At 38.4% G+C, this 19,746-nt stretch overlaps 1 protein-coding gene across 1 annotated transcript in view; it reads left to right on the top strand.

Annotated features, from left to right (window-relative positions):
- Nucleotides 1-19,746, top strand: part of THRB (thyroid hormone receptor beta) — a 288,958-nt gene that overhangs the window by 232,454 nt on the left and 36,758 nt on the right. Inside the window, exon 3 of the mRNA XM_019508763.1 lies at nucleotides 18,276-18,376. Within this exon, the coding sequence (XP_019364308.1) occupies nucleotides 18,276-18,376 (101 nt within the window). The remainder of the gene's footprint in view (nucleotides 1-18,275; nucleotides 18,377-19,746) is intronic.

The raw sequence follows: 19,746 nt of genomic DNA, 5'->3' as shown, positions 1-19,746 counted from the left end.
ATGGGGGAAAAAAAAGGCCTGTTTGAAAAAAAAAAAAAAAAAAAAGTAGACACTCATTATTGCATTTGGGCATTTGGCATAGTTGGACATAATGGAAAAATTATCCCTAGCCAGAGCCACACTAATAAATCTTCCAAAACAGAGCAAACAATATATAGGATAAATTGTGCTTTCTTTACACTACAGAGAGACACACAGGTGCTGTCCTGAATTAAGTCCATAGTATATGGCCAACCTTCTGAGCGTGCAGATTCTTACATTCTTATTTCTTTAAAGACAAGAGCTTTCATTGAAACTGCATACAGAATTTACACTGGTATTCATTTAAAGGGAAAAGAAAAGCCACATTGGTAAGATTAATTAGCAAAATATAGGTTATTATTTTAAAATACAGCAGTGTTCTTTCACTTATACACATAAGTATGCCCAGAAAGGATCAATTGCAAGTATGGTGTAGAATATTTGGCCATGCAAATATTGTTCTCCATTAGTACATATAGTTTAGGGGCAAAGTCAATATAAGCTTCTTCTCTATAGCCCTTAGGGAGCCCCAGCTAATTCTGAATAACTTGAATGTTGTGATACAATCTGTATGTTAAGATTCCAAATCTTTCTAAAAGAGGAAGACCTGGGTCTCTAGATGACACATGCCATAAACATGCAGAGTCACTTTGCCAACTGTTCAGGAGAATGCAGCTTTTCTGCAGAAAGTCTCATTTATACAGTCACTCACATGATAACTATATGCTACGGCGATCTGTTGTTTTCAATAGCTACTTTTGTACCCATTATTGTTCTGAGTTATTTTGGACACTGTTGAATGAAATTGTTGCCTACGTAGGAGTAATCACAGTAGTATTTTCTTCCTAATATTTCTGCAAGTTATTTCATATTCCTCTTATTTGTAAGTCAGCTAACATCATAAGGTGAAATTGGGGCATTTGATCATGCAAAATAAATTATCCTAAATAGAATGTTTAAAATATTAAGTCATGCAGGAATATATTTACAGTCCCAAGTAGAGTGCATACTTCCTCACACTCTGGTCCTGATTACACTCTTACTTACACTGATATAGCACCATTGACTTCATTGTACGCACTTCTGGGTTATATTGGAGCAAGTGAGTTCAGAAACGAACCCTGTGTTCTTTTGTGCAAGATCAAAGTCTGAATTTCACCCCTAGTTTTATGATGAGATGAGTACCACCAGCCTTTGCAGTGTTCATAAGCTGGATCCTTCTTTAGTATTTCTGTTTTGCCTGTAAAGGTTTTGTTCTATTTGTGACTAATTAAAGAATTTCCATACGTTTGAATAACCAAGTAATTGAGAATGAATAAAATTGCAAATACGACACTTCATCTAGCTGTAAACATTATTTCCTGTAATAAAGTTGAAATACTGTCTAAAATTGACATTACATGAATCAGAGAATCTAACACCCAAGTAAAACACCAAGTCAAAATACACTGAAGAAACAGACTGAATTATAGACTGGGTGTGTCTATACATTCATTAATGTGCCTTGATTCTGCATGTTTAGTTTAGTACTTGCTTAATAAAGTACTACCTAAATGCGCAGTAACTAGAATTACTGTGCAGTAGCACCGGCACACGGTTATTAGGTGATGCTTACTGCACATTAGCCTAATAATATTGCGCAGTAGACTATTAGCACGGTTTCAACCACTACGCTGCTGTGCAGTGTTATAAGATAATGTGCAGTAAGTGTCTCGTGTAGACGTGCCCAGTATGAATTATTTTTAGTAATGCTTTCTGACCTTGGAAGTTGTGCATCTCTTATTTAATTGATTAGACCCTGAACCTAAGTGAAGGCAGAGGGATCAGGCCCTAAGAGGTTCAGGTGAAAATATTTCAGGAACATTTCAGTCTTAATAAGGATTTTAATTTTTGCAGTGCTTGATCTGAGATGTTTCCAAGGAAACAAATATCTGCAGTGCTATAAACCTGAGTCATTCATAAGCATATTGCAGGTGAAGAAACCTCATAGACAAGCACTACTTACCATTTATGTCTTGTCAAAAATGTATTCTTACGCTCTTTTGTACCTTTCTTCAGATACTTTGTTTTTGTTGATTGATTTTTCCCTGTATTATTGCAGTTGCCCCAAAAAGAACAGCATATATTCTGTATAATGTATCATTATTATTTATACAAGTGTTGTAAAACATCTGGAGATTTGATCTTAAAATATTGTAATAGAGACAGATAGATGTGTCTTACTAGGTTACTGGACATAGACTTTTTGTCCTGCAGGCACTGTACTGGCACTGATCACTCTATAACCCGTTTTAAATATGATTATTTTTATTTTGGGGAAAAAATACAAAGTGGTGGGGAAAAATGGTGGAACGATAATTACTGAGGAGATGGCTGGCTCATTCAGCACAACAAAACCACAAAGGGAAAACATCTGGAAACCCTGAACCAAGTCCTTGGAGGTAGTTTTGTATAATACAGTGTCCTAAACTCTCAGATGCCAAAGAGTTTTTGAGGACAGTACCGTACAGGAAGTGCTTTACAGCAGACAGGATGGGACCCTCTGCAAAGTTCCTCCTCCATAGTTCCCATGCCCATTTTTGACAAGTTGCTAGGGAGTAGGGCCACATTCCCAATTCTCCATAAAATCTGCTTTCCTCCACAATAGCCCAAGCCTCTCTATTCCCACTGTTTTTTGTTTCCCTCCCCTAGCACATCTCTATCCAACTCTGGAGGTGTTCTCCAACAAAAATGCCCTACCCTTACAGCAAATACTAAGCAACTTCTTTGAGATTGGCAAATTTAGGATCTGTAGCTCCTCACAGTTGCAGCATCACCAGTGGGAATACCTATGGAGGTTGTAATGTAGACAAGGCAGGTATTTTTAATGCCCCCTAAATTTCTGATTGATAATATAATGCAATATGTACTCCTGTATATAAATTATTTTGTTCAGGTCTTTTGACCAGGTTTTGTTCAAGTCATTTGAGAAAAGTCAAAGAAGCCTTGGGCATGAAATCAGGATCTCATTGACTTCACAGTTTCCAAAAATTACAAATATGGCAAATAAATGCTGCAAATGACAGAGGACCTTCCAGTAACTTATTTCTTACAAAAGGAGAAAGCAATGTATTTTCTTATTCTTTCAGCACAATAAAAACTTAAATACCTTCCACATTAAACAAAGTTGTGTTGATTATTATGTAGTTCTAATTTTTAGACTTGCTAAATAGAATTTAACTCAGCTAGACTAGTTGTATTTTTTCAGACTAAAGCATATTTTTAATCTTATCTTATTACTTTTCTGGTATTACCAAACAAAACATAAGTAAATGAAATGCATCTTGAGTGGGGGCATTAAAAATTTTATTTTCAAAAAACTCTTGGACTTGAATTTCTATATTCCTGCATCTAATTTAAATTAAGTGTTAATAGTTTTATAATTCTGGCTAAAGTTCCTAAATTGTATAATCTTTTGAAGATTACTGAGTGCTTAAAATTTGAGTAAAACACTGACCAGGGTTATATGGCCTTTGGGTGGGGAGGGAGGTGGAGATGGTATTTCCTTCCTCACTGTCCTGTACAACATAGCCTGCTCCCTATCCTTACAGCTAATGGGAAATTTATATGGTAAACAGAGAAGACCTTACTGCGTACGTGGAATTATTTATTTCTAGAGAATGTGGATATTGCATGCTAGGCAGGTTAGAAATCGGGGATACAGATCACTAAAATCAATCACATAGCCTGATGCATTTTGTGGGTTTCCATACAAATCAATACTGCAAAGTTTACTGGGCATTTTGCATCAACTAGTGACACAGGCTCCTTTTATTCCCACAGAAGAGGTGTGTGACAAAACCATATGCATTTATTCAAAATGTTTGCCCATCACATCTGATGTTTACATATAATAAATGTGAAGGGGAAAATATCCTTGTATTCAAAAGTATTTCTTCACCTTTTGAGATGACTTTCTGACATACATTTTAAGCTGTGGCCTTGTCCTTGTCTAATGTTTTGCTTGGTAAGAGAGCTGCTTTTGTTCTCAAGCAGGAGGGAAAAAATGTCCTTTTTGCCTCTGAAAAAACAAAAAATATGCTAGGGAAAAAAAATGGGTATAAACAAGTCACTGTAGTTATATGGCAGCCTCAATACTTTGGTGCCTGACTTGAGGTACGTTAATGGGGCATAGATTTCAGAAAGTGCTGAGTGCTTATCCTTGAAAAATCAGACTTATGGGTTAAGTTAGACATCCAAATTCACTAGTCGGTTTTGCAAATCTGGTGAGCACCAACATAAAGTTAGCACATGCTTTATCAGGACACAATGCCAATACCAAAGTATTAATTTTATATTATAGTCTGTTCAGCTTGAAGTAGACTAAAAACAGAAGTCAGAAATCAAACCATATGGAGTGCTTATGGACTTATTTCTGGAGTTTTCAATAAATACTCCATCATTGCACCAAATGATGAAAGTTCCCAGGGGCAAGTTCTTTCCTGAAGCAACTTTACTGACTTTACTGTACATCAGGTCTGTTAAATGCAATATTATTTGTTAGACTGATTATTAGGAATAAAGAAATAAAAGAAAAGAAATCAGCGTGTGAAACGTTACTCAAAGTAACAGCACTCAACATTGCTCAGAATTTCAATTGTGCGTGGGGAAAGAGGGCGCATTTCTTCATGTGCTCTGTAAAACATCCTGAAATACTTATTGACGCCAGCTCTTGAGAAGTGTATATGCCTTATGCCCCATTCTTTTGTGTTTTAACAGTACAATTTCAGACATTTAAGCTTCCGTTCAACACAAGTATAAAAAACTTGCTGAATGGGGGCTTTAGTTCAGCTAAGTTTAAGAGTGTTGAATATTGTTTAATATGACTGAAACATTATGATTAAAAATAGATTATTCTCAACTGGTTAATATTTTTACTTTTTGAGAACCAGTAAGAAGTATTGACATAAATGAGTAACAGTGATGCTCCTTCTGCCTGAAGGAGGGTGACTGTACCCAAAAGCTTGCAAAAAAGAATTTTCCCAACTATTTTGGTTGGTTTAGTAAAAGATACCGGATTTACCCAAAGAACCTCGTCTACCAGAATCTTGCTATTCAACTCACAGAAGTATTACCACATCATTGCAGTGCCACTGAAGGAAGTGTAGTTGGCTGGTAAAAAACTGAAAATAAATGGCTAGGGAAAAGACCCTGGAGGTCTTTAAGAGGAGACTAGATGAGCACCTTGCTGGGGTCGTTTGACCCCAGTGCTCTTTCCTGCCATAGCAGGGGGTCGGACTCGATGATCTGCTCAGGTCCCTTCCGACCCTACAAACTATGAAACTATGAAAAAGGACGTTTTTAGCTCCAAAAAAAAGGCTTATACTGCTGTTTAGGATACTGCGCTTCCATAACATCATATGTTTATTGTTTTTTAAACAGGATTGAAAAGCTTCATATATGAACAGAAATGAGTGGGGAAAATATGCAGTCATGCTAAATTTTTATCACAGGCATGAAACAGAAATAAAGCGTGCAAGCAAAACCACTATCTTAGCTGTAATATTTAAGCAGTATCCTCTTGGTTGATTGAAAATAATTATTTCAAAGTTTCCCACCTGTGAACTCAATAGAAATTACTTATCCAAATCACTGAAGTTTTAAAAAGCTGTTTTCCTATAAGTGCATTAACAGGCAATAGGGAGATTGTGTTATGAGGGGAGATTCATGCATGTAATTCTGTAAAACAAAATCAATAAAGCTGATGACAGATTAAGTTGCTAAATGTTGTAAATCGAGACTACTGTTTGGGTGATCAGCACAGCACTATTGGATTTTCTATAGGTTAATGCTGAAAAACAGGATTATTGATTTTAGGATTTTCAACATATCCCCTCTGGGGGTTCTTAAGAGGTCTTTACAATGCTTCACACTTAAGTTGACAACTCCAGTGACATAACTGTGTCCTTGCCTTAGTAATCATTTTCTAATCATATTGGAAAAGGCTGAAAATGGCTTATAAAACGATTATTTCCAACAAACAGAGGAACAGGAGGGTTGTCTGGATGTTGCTTCTTTGTCTGGTGGTCATCACTACCTGTCTGCCATCTTCCCCAGGAATTAACTTACAGTCCCAGATAAGACCTCTGACTGTCATAAATCTGCTTCCCAATATGTTTGACTGGCAGAGGAGTTCACAACCCATCCCAATATAAATAGGATTTTAGCACATGAGGTGCTGCTCTAAAGTAAAAGAGGCTGTTTTGTAGTCAACTTCGGCGTTGTATATTCATTGCTCCTTTCCCATTCCATGTGTATGCAAGTCTGCGTGTGTATGCATGCGTGTGTGTGTGTATATGTAAAGTAGAAGCTGAGATAGGATAACAAAATGAGCTACTGTATGCAAGAAACATATGAAGTGCACCCCGCTGCCGGTAGCAATTGCTACATGCAGTCCACTGATTATTGCACATATATTGAAGATAGTCAGGGTTACAGCAGTTGTGATGCTCAGGTCCTGCACAATAACAACATATATATGGAACAGGCCTGGGCGGTGAATCAGCCTTATACCTGTAGTTACCCTGGAAACGTGTTTAAAAGCGAGTACTCTGACATGGACATGGCCCTGAATCAGTACAACCAACCTGAATATTTCACCGAAGAAAAATCTACTTTTTCTCAAGTGCAGTCGCCATCGTACTCTCAGAAGAAAGGTAGGGGGAATTTATTTAAATAATAATAATAATAATAAAAATAAACCTCTCTGTTTTTGTTTTGCTTTAAACTTGCAGTTGCATCAGTTGGCTCAGATACATCTTTGAATGTGAAGGCTGCCTGTTCAAATTTGAAAGCAGCAGTAACATAGGTTGCTAGGTGATTGTAAGGTTCTCTGTGAACAAGGAGGATTTCCAAGCACTTTTTCTTATTCTCTAAAAGCCACTTTGAAATATATTGCCAGCTTTGTGTTTTGCATGAACATTTAATTAATTTACTATATGGTAGCAGACTAAATGAGAAAGTTTCTCTTTATTAATGTGGTCATTTATGTGTTCTTCAGCTTATACATGCCTAGTGTTTTATGCTAAAACAAGTTATGTTAATCTTTGACATCTGTAAAGGTAAAATCTATTTTAATACAAAGTAACTCGGTATCTTGTAGAATTTATTGAAAATAGAACTGTAAATATGCGTTAGAAGAAGAAATGGTGATTTTAACTGTGTTTATAATGAAAAGCATGTACATTTTAATTATATGAAGCAGTAAAGACTTGTAATTCAAGACTACAGGATAATGAAATAATGAACCTTTATTTTCTCCTTGAAAAAAGTTGATCTAACCAAAATGTTTGTGGAATATGATCCATGTAAGATCCACTCCCATAGAGTTAAATCATTTCTGAATCCTCTGTAACATTCCATCTTTATTAAATTTCTCCTGTTGCTTCCAAAGAGGAAGAAGCTGTGCCACTTCTCAGCTAGAACCCAGCTTACTAGCACTCCGTTTTTAACTTTTTCCGTATCACATAGAAATTGCCTTGACACCTGATACAGTTATGTAAGAAACAGAGCTTATATATTCTGCACCAACGTATATTTCACTTAAATAACCTAATTAAAATATAAAGGCACTATCATTCAGATCAATATGGTATCCCTTTGGTTATTAAAACCAAATCTCCTGCATGAAATCAATCAGAAACTGAATGGACCTGATTGAACTAGTTACATAGAGAACAAAGAACATTTACTATTTTTACGTAGTTCTGTAGACAGAAATAGCCTGTATAATCTTATTATTATACATATTAAAAACTTGGATTTTTTTTTTACCTCTTTCAGGAAATATTCATTTACACTTTGTGAAATAAGTATATGGCTTCAATCAAAAAAAATACCTTTGTGCTGTTCTTTGAATACCTTTGTTTCGTGGAAAAGGTGTATGTATATAAAAACAGATTCAAATGTAGGAAACTAAAGAGAACACGGTCAAATTAAATGTTATTTATGGACAGAGCACATCCTTCTATTTGAAATATTTTTAGGTGTTTTTATAATGAAGGGTTTTAATTGATAAATTGGTAACTTTTTGTAACATTTTCCCATGTCTTCATCCTCAGCTATAAGATCTAGTTATGGTTAATTTGTCATAAAATAGGGATTTGCCACTGCATATGTCAGTGAATGAATATATATTTCAAGATGTTAAAGGATCCTAAGTAATAATTGATGCATCTATGTCAGGGCTTAAAACAAATTGTTTTAGCACAGAGACATTCAATATCTTTACTAATCCATGCACAGACTTCCTACCTGTTGGGTTGGAAAATACAATGTTCTTTTTAAAACCTTTCTACCCTTTCATGTTTGCCATATATTATACACACTTCATAAAAATCTCAGAGATTTTCCAATTTTCCTGGGGAACAGTCCCTCAATCACAATAAATGCTTATTGAAAATTGATTGTTCACAGAAAATGTGCCAAGTTTTATGGATTTTTTAAACCTTAATTCCTGTGGTCAGAAATGAAAGAGTTGCACCCTTGTATCAATTCTATTCCAATGCTGTATTTGCCAAACAAGAGAGATCTAAACAGTTGGACACCCATTCACACCTCTTTTCTATTGCTTGCTTTCAGCCAAATTATCATAAAATTAACAAATCTGTTAATCTTGTCCAAAGAACAGAAGGCTCTACACAGGGCATGTGGGTCTGTATTGATCCAGAATTGATTCTTTTTGTTTGTTAGTGAAGCCTTTGTAATATCTCATTAAGGCAAAAATTAAGACCCTAAGTTGGTGTCCTGGAACAACTTTGATTGTCGAAACTGGGTTTCCTGTTAGTTCCAAGAAATTCATAATAGCCTCAGCACTGTTTGTGCCATTCGCAATCACTTTGTATTCTTCAGTAACAAAGTTGTCTAAACTTTTACTCTTTTGTGTTATTCCCTAGTGAAAGGTAAAATGATAGAATCAGAGAAAATATGGATGAAAGGGACCTCAAGAGGCAGTCTAGTCCATTCCCTTGTCCTGAGGCGGGATGAGCTATACCTAAACCATTCCTGACAGATATTTGTCTAACTTGGTCTTAAAAAAACCTTCAGTGATGGAAGATTCCATAACCCAGGTTCCATCTGCTAGAACCTGGAAATGCTAAAAGAAGCCAGCCTTTACAACATATGTTACGAGAGGGTCATTAGTAGGATAAAGAAGGACTTAAAAAGTTAAGTCAAATTATATAACATATAAGAAAACACCTTCCTTTACTTCAGCTATCTCTGTACACTGAAACCAGTCATTATTCAGTTTCTACATCACAGCCTTGAGAGACATGAGTTTTAAGGGAAAATTATGTAAACTTCTGAAAAATCACTAGCAGTGGATGATGACTGTCTCCTACTTTCCGTGACTGTCTTCTAAATTCCAGGCTGTATCATGCATTATCCGAAGGTGACAAATTTCTATGAGATACTATTATTTCTACCGTGGTAGAGCCTATAGCCTTGACTTCTGTCCCCAAGAGAGGTACAGAGACAGATTTAAGTTGCTCAGTTTCTATATGAGAGAGCCATATCTAGTGGATAGGACCAAGGACTGGAAATCATGGGCACAGAATGCTATTGTCAGCTCTTCACCAGAAATCCTGAACCTGCAAAAAAAAATCTTATCCACGTTAGCAGTCCTGCTGTCTTTAGTGGGCTATTCAGGTCAGTAAAAGTCTGTGGCATTAGGCAGTATAGTTGAGGAAAATACAGGTTTGCAAACACTTCATTATTCCTTTGGGTGAAACACAGCCGGCTGCCACAGCCAACGTATGGTCTTTCCTTTGCACAGATGCATGCTGCACCCATCACACATACACCAGTGAGGAAGACGTAAAGCAGGCAATGGGCAGGAGAAAATATATTTTTCAATATCCAGTAACCCAGTGTCATGTGTAACTGGGATTGAGGAGACTCTTTCAGCCCCTAGGTTGGAATAGGAGCTACTGAGACTGGACTGCACAATCCATCCTGAAATTGGTTTGCCTCCAGCAAAAGTATTGTCATCCACTTCCTCTTTGGGGCCAGGATGCCACCCTCAGAAGTTCTGCAGGTGGAGTACATTTTACCCTCTGTGAGTGAAAACTGCTCACAGGGTTTGCTGGCCATGACTCTTAAGTCATCAGATGACCTTGGGCAAAGTATTCATCCTACCTATATCTCAGTTTCCCCAGCTGTAAAATGACATTACACCACAAATGTAAAGGTCTTTAACATCACGGAAGACAAGCAACACATAAGTTCAAATTATTATTGTATTGTTAATGTTCTTATTACTTCTCTTTATACATTTTCTGTCAATTTACATGCAGTAGTTATCAGAGCATACCAATGAATTGGTCCGAAATGACTTCTTTGTCTTATGAAATACATTAGTGGATTTTCTGAATAGATAAGAAAATAGTGTGGAGTGTTCTTCCTACCAAAATAACCGCTTTAAAATCTCTCTCTCACTCTCACTGCAGTTTGCAAAAGGAGGCTGATGCTTTTGTTATCTTCCAACATTTTCAGGAAAAAAAATCTCACTGAGCTATAGGTGTCCTCTTAAAGGCTGAAAACCTGGGGTGCTCCTAGCACAGATGGATAGTTTAAGGATAGCTGTGACCAGAAAATTGGTATCTTAACCAACAGATTGGGGTGCATCTGGAACCAGGTCTGCTTGCTTTTTGAACTCATAAAAAAGAATGTTGACTCCCTCTCGTTGTGGGAGTGTGAATTATATTTGCCTTGCACATTATCATCAGAATTGTCTTTCATAAGCCTTAGGTTCTGACATTCTTACACCATTTTTCAGTGTAGGATGTGACCTCTAAAGACACACAGGTTCTTTTGAATATCTTATTTTAAGTCCCAAATGTAGAATATTTAACATTGGTAAGAAGGGGTAGGTCAAAAATATCTTGGCCTGACTGTTAAATGTGGTCCCCCGTTACCACATTCTGTACCAGGAGTTGGCAGCAGACGTAACTACATTGATGATGGCAACAGTTTACATGATAGTATAAATAGAGCTAAATAGTTTTCAGTACTCCGTCCAAAACACTTGTGTAGCATGTGCTGCTGACTAATACATTTTCTGATACAGACTTAAGTTTTAGGTCTAGCTGTTAGAAAAGTCATATTTTCATTTGTGAACTGAGCACAGTTGAAGTCTGTTTAAGACTGTAAATGTGTAACCTTGAAATGGCATCTTTTCAGAGGTACTTACTGGATTTTAGTGATATTATCAGGTAAAGAAGACTGCAAGCAAAGACTGCAATGCAGATCATCGAGCAGATCCACTGTTGAGGGAAATGTGAATCTGCTTACTAACGTTTGTTAGTTCAGTGTTTTACAAAGTATTTTCTCTTGGTGGTAATAAGTTAGCAAAAATGAGAAATGAAAAAAATCAGAAAGCATTAAAGTAGTCCTGCAAACGTCATTAAACAGACAGTTGAGACGGATAATAATGAAGATTATTTGTATTTATAATGCTCTTCCTTGTTTTTTCAGAAGAGAAAAGTTTGGCTCACAATGATTAAGTCTGACATGACATAGCAAGTCATTGACAGAACTAGAACAGAGTGTATTTTTTCCAACTCTCAGCTCTGTGCTTAATTTAGTGGAACACATTTCTTTAGCTTATATATATAAGTAAAACAGGGATTATTTTTGCTTGAAAGTGGTCCCTTTCTTTTACAGTCAGGTTGAGTTATAAAACATGAGAGACAGACTGAATCATCAGAATAGCAATATGAATCTACTTTTCAGCTCTGGTAGTGGATTTTCTTTCTCCACTTTCACTGTACAAGACACTGTATGTCAGAACTAGTTTATGAACAAGTCCAACAACCCTGACTTGTATTTAATGAATAGCTCTTACTCATGTATATCATCCTACAGGGAATAAGAATTTTAAGAACAGACCTTTAGTACATTACTTTGTGCCATATGTAGCTGATTGGTACTATAAAGTGCTAAAATACTCAGTTTTCAAATGGACCTCTCTTTGTGCAAATGCAAAACTGAGCATTTCTGCTTGAAAGAAATGAAACTAAGTTGGTTTCAAACATGAAATAATAAAGAATTACTCAGCAGCATAATGGGGGGTGGGGAAGGTACGTGGGGCTCTGGCACCAGGCGCCCATTTTGAGGGGGTGCCAGAATAGTAGCTCCGCAAGGAGTACATAGTGCTGCAGCAGCAGCAGCCTCCCATTACCGCAGTTATAGCCATGGCAGCCAGGTGCGGGGACTCCATGCTGTCATTGCAGCAGCAGCAGCCGCAACTACCACAGGTGAGCAGACTTCTCCATGCCAGCAGCAGCCAGGGGCCACATCCCCATGTGTAGGCACATGCAGTTTGTGGTGCCACATATCATATGCGTGGAATGTTAAAATGTGCTCCACGTTGCAAATTAGTGACAGCAAAAAAAACCACTGGGAAAGAAGGTGGTTCAGAGCACACAAAAATAACATGCACCGGAACAAATGGAGATTTGTTCCTCCAGTGAGATGCTCTGGCTGCAAGCCAGAGCATCTTTACTGCTCCATTTGTGCCCTGGCTGCTCTAGCATGCTGCAAGCCAGGAAGAGCTGGGCAAGGGCAGTTTGCCCAAAGTGGAACAATGTGACTCAACAAAGCACATTTGTGTTGCTGTAAGCACATGCCCCTGCTTGTCTGGATGCAGCCAGAGACTTTGGGTCCAGGGCAGATAAGACTGACATATCTGCTCTCCGCTCCTTTTCTCATCCTGCCAGGGGACAAAACTTGGTAGTTACGCCTCCGCAATTATTAGTATGTACAAGTGATTTTTTTTTCAGTCCCCTGCGCACATCCCACACTTCTGTGATTGAAAGTATCTTTGGTCATAGAATTTTTCTGAAATGCAGCTAATTGACTAACCTATGTTAAGATGTCTTAGCGTTGTTGGTTGTAGCCATGTTGGTCTAAAGACATAAGCAGACAAGGTTCTTCGGGTAGATGTGATACCTTGTATTAAACCAACTAAATAGTTGGAAAATTTTTTCTTTAGTTGATCTAATAAAAGATATCACATTTACCCAAAGAACCTGCACATGATTAGAGGTCATGAGAGCAGGCCTTATGAGGAGAGGCTGAGAGCCATGGGACTCTTCAGCCTGGAGAATAAAAGGCTCAGGGGTGACTTGGTGACAGCCTATAAGTATGTAAGGGGTATGCATCAGGAACTGGGAGAACGTCTGTTTACCAGGGCACCCCAAAGGGAAGACAAGGTCTAATGGTCACAAACTGCTGGAAAACCATTTTAGACTGGATATAAGGAAATACTTCTTTACCATCTGAGTCTCCAGAGTCTGGAATCGACTCCCCCCAGAAGTGGTGCCAGCACCTACTCTAGATATGTGCAAGAAATGCCTGAATGCTCACCTTGCTGGGGTCATCTGACCCCAACTGACTTCTTGCCCTTTGGGCAGGGGGCTGGACCTGATGATCTCACAAGGTCCCTTCCAGCCCTAACATCTATGAAATCTATGAAACCTTGCCTATCTATTAAGAAGTCTGGCATTTTTGTCCGTGTAATCAGATGCAGACTCAGAGTCCTCGTCTCCCCATGCATTGAGAAGTCTTTTTCTCTTATGATAAATGATGTTTTTTCATTGACTTTCAAAATGGGTTTTTCCAGTGCCCTCCAAGTACAGAAGTGTTTTAAGAAGGCATCTTTCATCAGAAGAGTTCAGTAGTAGTTTATGGAGGAGACATTTTCTTTGCTAGGTATGTGCTTCTGCGAGGTTCTGAGTTCCTTTTGTGTGGCATAAAGTTCAGTGAAATCACAGTGGAAGTGGAAGTTGAGAACAACCAGTATGTTGCATGAGGGACCCTGCACCTCACAAAATTGATTGCAGAGCATTCTGTGCACTTGAATTAAAGGTTGTGTGACATTCTCATTGTTTTTTAAACAGGCACGGTAGCCCAAACAGAGCTGACCGAGGGCTTTCCCAGTCCCGGGGCTACACTGTGAATGCGTACACACCTTCCTGGGACCAGATATACAATCACACAGCTCATTTTAAGCCATGTGATTTTAGATCAGGTTCTGCATGTGCACACGTTTGCTGGTGCCAGGAGTTGCAACAGAAATGCAATCAAAATAGGTATGGGTTCACAGGAGGGCTGTCAGGTCCACAGAAGAGTTAGTGGGTCCAGTGGGGAGGCTGATAGGACTAACATGTTGGGATGGGGAGGGAGAGGGAAGGATTAGTGGGTGCATGAAGGGTTGTCCATCCAAGGACTTTTCTGATATATGCATGTGGGTTACATAAGACCAGCCATTTTTTTTTTTACTGAATTTAACCTTCCCAAACATGTATAGATCAATCTAACCTTAGTTAGGTCAGTCAGATTTTAAGGTCTGCACATGGGTGAACTAAGTTAGATCAGGTGGTGACTTTGCCCAGTCTAACCTCTGCAAACATGTGCATAGTTCAGCACTTAGTTTGATCAGGTCAACCACTTAGGTTGATCAAAGTGTAACATCTGTACGTACCCAGAGTAAGCAGAAGCAAACCACTTAAATAGTTTTATTTTTGAAAAGCTATGCAATATTTGAGGCAGAGCCACAATGTGTAGGTTATAAAAACTCCTTGGTTTTGTTAGGAGGTGGTGGCTAGGTTTTGCTATGGCATTTATGAGTCCCTTTTATATAAGGTGCTTTTTTATCTCTCTTGTGGGTGGGGCAAGAGTATTTTTCTTCAACTCTGGAAGCATGCCTTGGGCCAAATACAATGGTTTAAAGTGTCACTTCTTCAAATGAAGATGTGAGGATCTACATATAGCATTCGAAAATATTCTGTTCGGCTTAAATCAAGAGATTTCATTCTCTCTTTAGTGCTGGTAGGAAATGCTCATTGTACATTTCCCTATGGGAAATATTTTTTTTTCTTGCTGAACCTATAGAAAGAATGTTACAAATCAAAATTCAATTTGATCAAGTATTACGGGTTTCAGGCAGGGTTGCTGATAGTGGATTATGACCACACATTCCTTAAGGGCAGAAGCAAGCTCTCCTGCTGAGCAGTTTGTCTTGCCAAGACAGTAAGATTAGACAGAGTGGCAGCTGGAAGTCTGGAAATCAAGGGAGTTATCTTAGACTGCAAGAGAAACAGCCGCATGCTAGATCAAGGTCACTAGCATCTATTTGTGTTACCCCACTTAGAAAGGTCTGAGGTTGGGTATTAAGCTGAACTGTCTCAGGTTATACTGGATGAATGCATGGATAATGGTGCAGATCCAGCCTTATGCTGATTGTAGGATGGTGTCACCCCAGCAAGAGCAATAAGCTCACAGCAGACCTGGGCTAATAAAACTTTCAGTGGGATGTGTTTTACTTTTATTAAGAACTTACTTAGCCAGGTTGTAATGCTGGATAGCTCCAGGTTGGCTGTTGACTGAGCACAGCTTCCATCCAGGAAATGTAAAACAAAATAGAGCAGGAAGGGGCATGGTAGAGCAGAGCTTCACAATTGCAAATCATCCAATAGCATAATGTCCATTAGGAGTCAGTGGCATACACTAGAAGAGATTCATGCTGTCCATTGGTGTTGGTGACCTATATAGCCAAGTATACATGAGTAGTTCCATACATTCACCCCTCTCTGCCATATCTAAAGTGCAGATTGGATGTTGTGGACAGACAGAGCCTGTTCATTTTTATCTAATTTACAAAGTCCATTTTGAGCTGTTGCTTGAGTTGGTGTTCTGCAAAGATCAAATGCTTAGTAACTTCCCCAAATTTTAGATTCCATCTTGTCCATTGGTTGCCCTGGGGCTGGCCAGAAACTTTTACACATCCTTAGCTCTCAAAGTGGCTCTAATCTGGTTCTGTTTCCCCATCTAATCCTTTTTGCAGAAAGTCTCTTCTCAGCTCAGCTGCTTGCCTCTGCAAAAACCCCCGTTTGTTGTAGCCCCATAAAAGGCACTACAGTTTACCAATGTTGGAGCTGTCTCTGGCTTGATAAGACACCAGAAACCAGCATCAGACCACTATGTAACATAGCTCCAATAGCTGTTTCCCTTTCTTCTTATGGTGATTGATATTTATTATTTTCATTTTGGTGGCATACTGTGTGACCCTACAGGTCATCATAAACTTACTGCCACATGTATGCAAAAAGCCCTGCAGAGTTTACAAGCTAGTTCAAGACAAAAAACAATAAACAAGAGGGCCCCATCCAAGAGAGTCCCTCTTAGTAAATTCCTTTTTCACTTACAGTGACTAGGTTTGATAGGAGTTTATCCTTCCAAAATGCACTGTGCTTGGGAGATTAAACACAAAATTGTTTTTAAGCATAGAATTGTATTTAAATATATTTGCATTAGAAATAATAATATTCCCACCTAAATATGAGGGCAACCATTTCAATGTCTGTCTTAAGTAAATTAGGAAACATTCTGTTTAGTTCCTCCTTGGTTCCCTGGAGGTTGTGTGATTTTATTGTTGTTGTTGTTTTGTTTCTCAGAGGCTCTTAGGTATACAGCTCCTGTACATTGATTAGAAAAACTACAACAATGAAAATCTTTAAGTTCTCCCCTAAACCTTAAAGCCTTGAATACAATAGACACAGATAGGTACTTACCTCTGTTTTTACTACTGAAAGCCTATTGCATAATCAAAACCACACCTTCTTTTGCATCGGGGTACCATGTAAACATGTACAATGCACTCTTTAACTTGTCTGCTAGATATTGTGCTAATGATCAGGAATTTCCATTACTCCCACAGGGTGAATTTATTCCAGAAATTCCCATGCTGAATAATCCTTATGCAGAGACATAGCCTATCTAGTTGAGAAATCGATTGCTAATAAATTGTTTGAATAAAAAACTTTGTTTCATAGTTTCATAGTTAGTAGGGTCGGAAGAGACCTGAGCAGATCATCAAGTCCGACCCCCTGCCATGGCAGGAAAGAGTACTTGGTGATTGTCTAGCCTTCATGGTCTTGTATCTTATTCTGATTTTAAATTTCTAGTTTAAAAATATTATTCTGTTATTAGAATTCTGTTTTGTTTTTAAACTTAATTTGCAACACTTTGATGGTGCTAAAAATGAATGTTATGAGAAATGAACCCACCAATGCAACTGTTTTATTTAACAGTGATAGATAATTGCAGGTATGGTAAGTGTCCACAGAGGGGAAAAATCACTCCCACTCATATACACGTGAATGTACAAATACACCCACTGAGCGCGTCCAGACATGTGTGAGCTTTTGGTTCCCTGGGGAATGCCTGTGCCACGAGTGCTTTGGCACGCATTGAGTTACCCTGGGAGTAGTAGGGGATGCTGGGGCCAGCACTGGGCTGGCCCCAGCAGCCTTACCTGGCGTCCTGGGGGCATCCCGGGGCTACAGCTGTGGAGATCCTACTGGGCAGAGTCTGGCCAGCAGCCAGAGCACAACTCCAGGCAGCCCAGCTTCACTTTTCAGCAGCATGTCGCCCAAGTGTGCACTGCTCCAGATTTTTTTTTTCTGCGAGTTTTTTTGACCCCTGGGGTGTCAGGGAAAAAAAATGGAGCAGCACATGTTCAGGCAGCATGCCCTTGCAGTGCAGAAAACACTGGACTGTGCAGTATGTGGCACTGCAGACGTGTTTGCAGAGCCATGTACTGCATGACTCTGCTCGTCTGGATGTGCCCATTATGTTTCATTCCCTCATTAAGATGCCCAAAATGTCATAAATTCACGTATCTTAAATATGTCCCTGTAGTGCGCACCCATCTGAAATATGACTGCTATAATTTTAGTTCTTTGAATATGCATCCTGAATCATGCCCATAAAAATATTTGGAAATAAATGCAATGCAAGTAAACTTTAATAAGCTATTCAGTCATTTACATAAACTGTAGCCATCTCATTTCATGCTACAAGCATATCTGTTTTACATAAAATAAAGTAAAATGAAATTTGTTATATTGCATCTTTTTCATGTTTAAGGCATTGAGTTTAAAAACAGTATTTCCCCAAAAAATAGTTACCCAGTCTGCCCTTCTAGATGATAATTATCCTACCAGGAGAAACACAAGCTGCTCTTTTGAAAAAGAGATGGTATTATAGATAGTTTCTAAATGTTTATCACATTTCTAGCAGAACCTTTTTTATCCAGGAATTTCAGTCTTTGGCTGTGGGAATTCCGAAATGGGGACTATGTAGAAGACATCTGTAGTGAATGTTAAAGTTATATTTAGATGCTTACCTGCCACTTTCTCTCTTTCTTACAGGGTACATACCCAGTTACTTAGACAAGGACGAGCTATGTGTAGTATGTGGTGACAAAGCCACTGGGTATCATTATCGCTGCATCACTTGTGAAGGCTGCAAGGTAAATAGAGTGGAAAGCTTGGAACTAGAAAGGGCAGTCCAGTTCACTCTATATTCTTATACAAGTTGCTGTACTGGGCTGTCACAAAACATGAAGGCAGATGAGAAGAGAATAACTACATCTATTAATGATGATAATCCTTGTATCCATATGTATCCGGTATGTAGTCAATTCTGCAGAGGTTCCAAATTGAAATGAAGTTGTTTTGTTAAATTAGCTTTTTCTAGTTTTATTTTAAAAGTTTGTTTTCTAATTTTAAAAATATATATTTGCCCATAGTTTCAGCTTGTTTAAAACAATATTCTTCTATTGACTTTAACAGAGCTACCTATTTTACAGCAGCTGAGAATCTGGCTTGTCAATATGATTTTTTCTTTGATTGCCAGTACTTCTGTACCTATTGCAAAAGAACAATAACCCACATGTCCATGCAAGCTCAGCATTCAGTAGCATGAAGTAATAGGAATGGTTTAAAAAAATAGTTTGGAAACTCAATGGAATTAGATTTCTGTTTGTTTGTTTGTTTTATACACTCACTTCCAGAGTACAGCATAAAACTAAAAGTACAGCTTCACCCAGGTAGGATGACAAGTAGGGGGAAGCAAAACATTGTGAACTGTTGACCCTTTATACAGATGTGCACTCCAATCAGCTACAAAATTATAGTTAAACTAGTATAAGATTTTGCCATGAGATTGTTAACGTTCAAATGTAGATATATGTTGTTCAATAGATCCAAACAGTCCTAAACATCGCTGCCAAAAATCAACTTAAATTTTATATACCAGCCATTCTTTTCTCAAAGGCAGAACTTTAAACGATCCTTGTGCATATAGGGAGTTAAGCCAAGCAAATAATTGGCAACAAATTATTAAAAAAATAAATCCCTGTCTCCTGTACATGAGTGGCTTGCTAACAGAGGGCTGTCTACTGCCTGTTCAAGATTTCTGGACAGATATTTTATAAACACATATTTCAGGCTGTGTTTTGTAGGGTCCATATATTCATAGTTTCATAGTTTCTAGGGTCGGAAGGGACCTGAGAAGATCATCTAGTCCGACCCCCTGCCATGGCAAGAAAGAGTACTGGGGTCAAACGACCCCAGCAAGGTGTTCATCTAACCTCTTCTTAAAAACCCCCAGGGTAGGAGCCTGCACCATGTCCCTTGGAAGTTGGTTCCAGACCCTAGCCGCCCTGACTGTGAAATAGCGCCTTCTGATGTCTAACCTAAATCTACCCTCTGCTAGCTTGTGACCGTTGTTCCTGGTCACTCCTGGCTGTGCTTGGGGGAACAGTGACTCCCCCAATGCCTTCTGATCCCCCCTGACCAGTTTGTAACAGGCCACAAGATCCCCCCTCAGCCTTCTCTT

This window comes from Gavialis gangeticus, unplaced genomic scaffold (genome assembly GCF_001723915.1).
Source record: "Gavialis gangeticus isolate Ggan-Ray unplaced genomic scaffold, GavGan_comp1, whole genome shotgun sequence".
Lineage (NCBI taxonomy): Eukaryota > Metazoa > Chordata > Crocodylia > Gavialidae > Gavialis > Gavialis gangeticus.
This window is presented reverse-complemented; position numbering and strand designations above follow the sequence as displayed.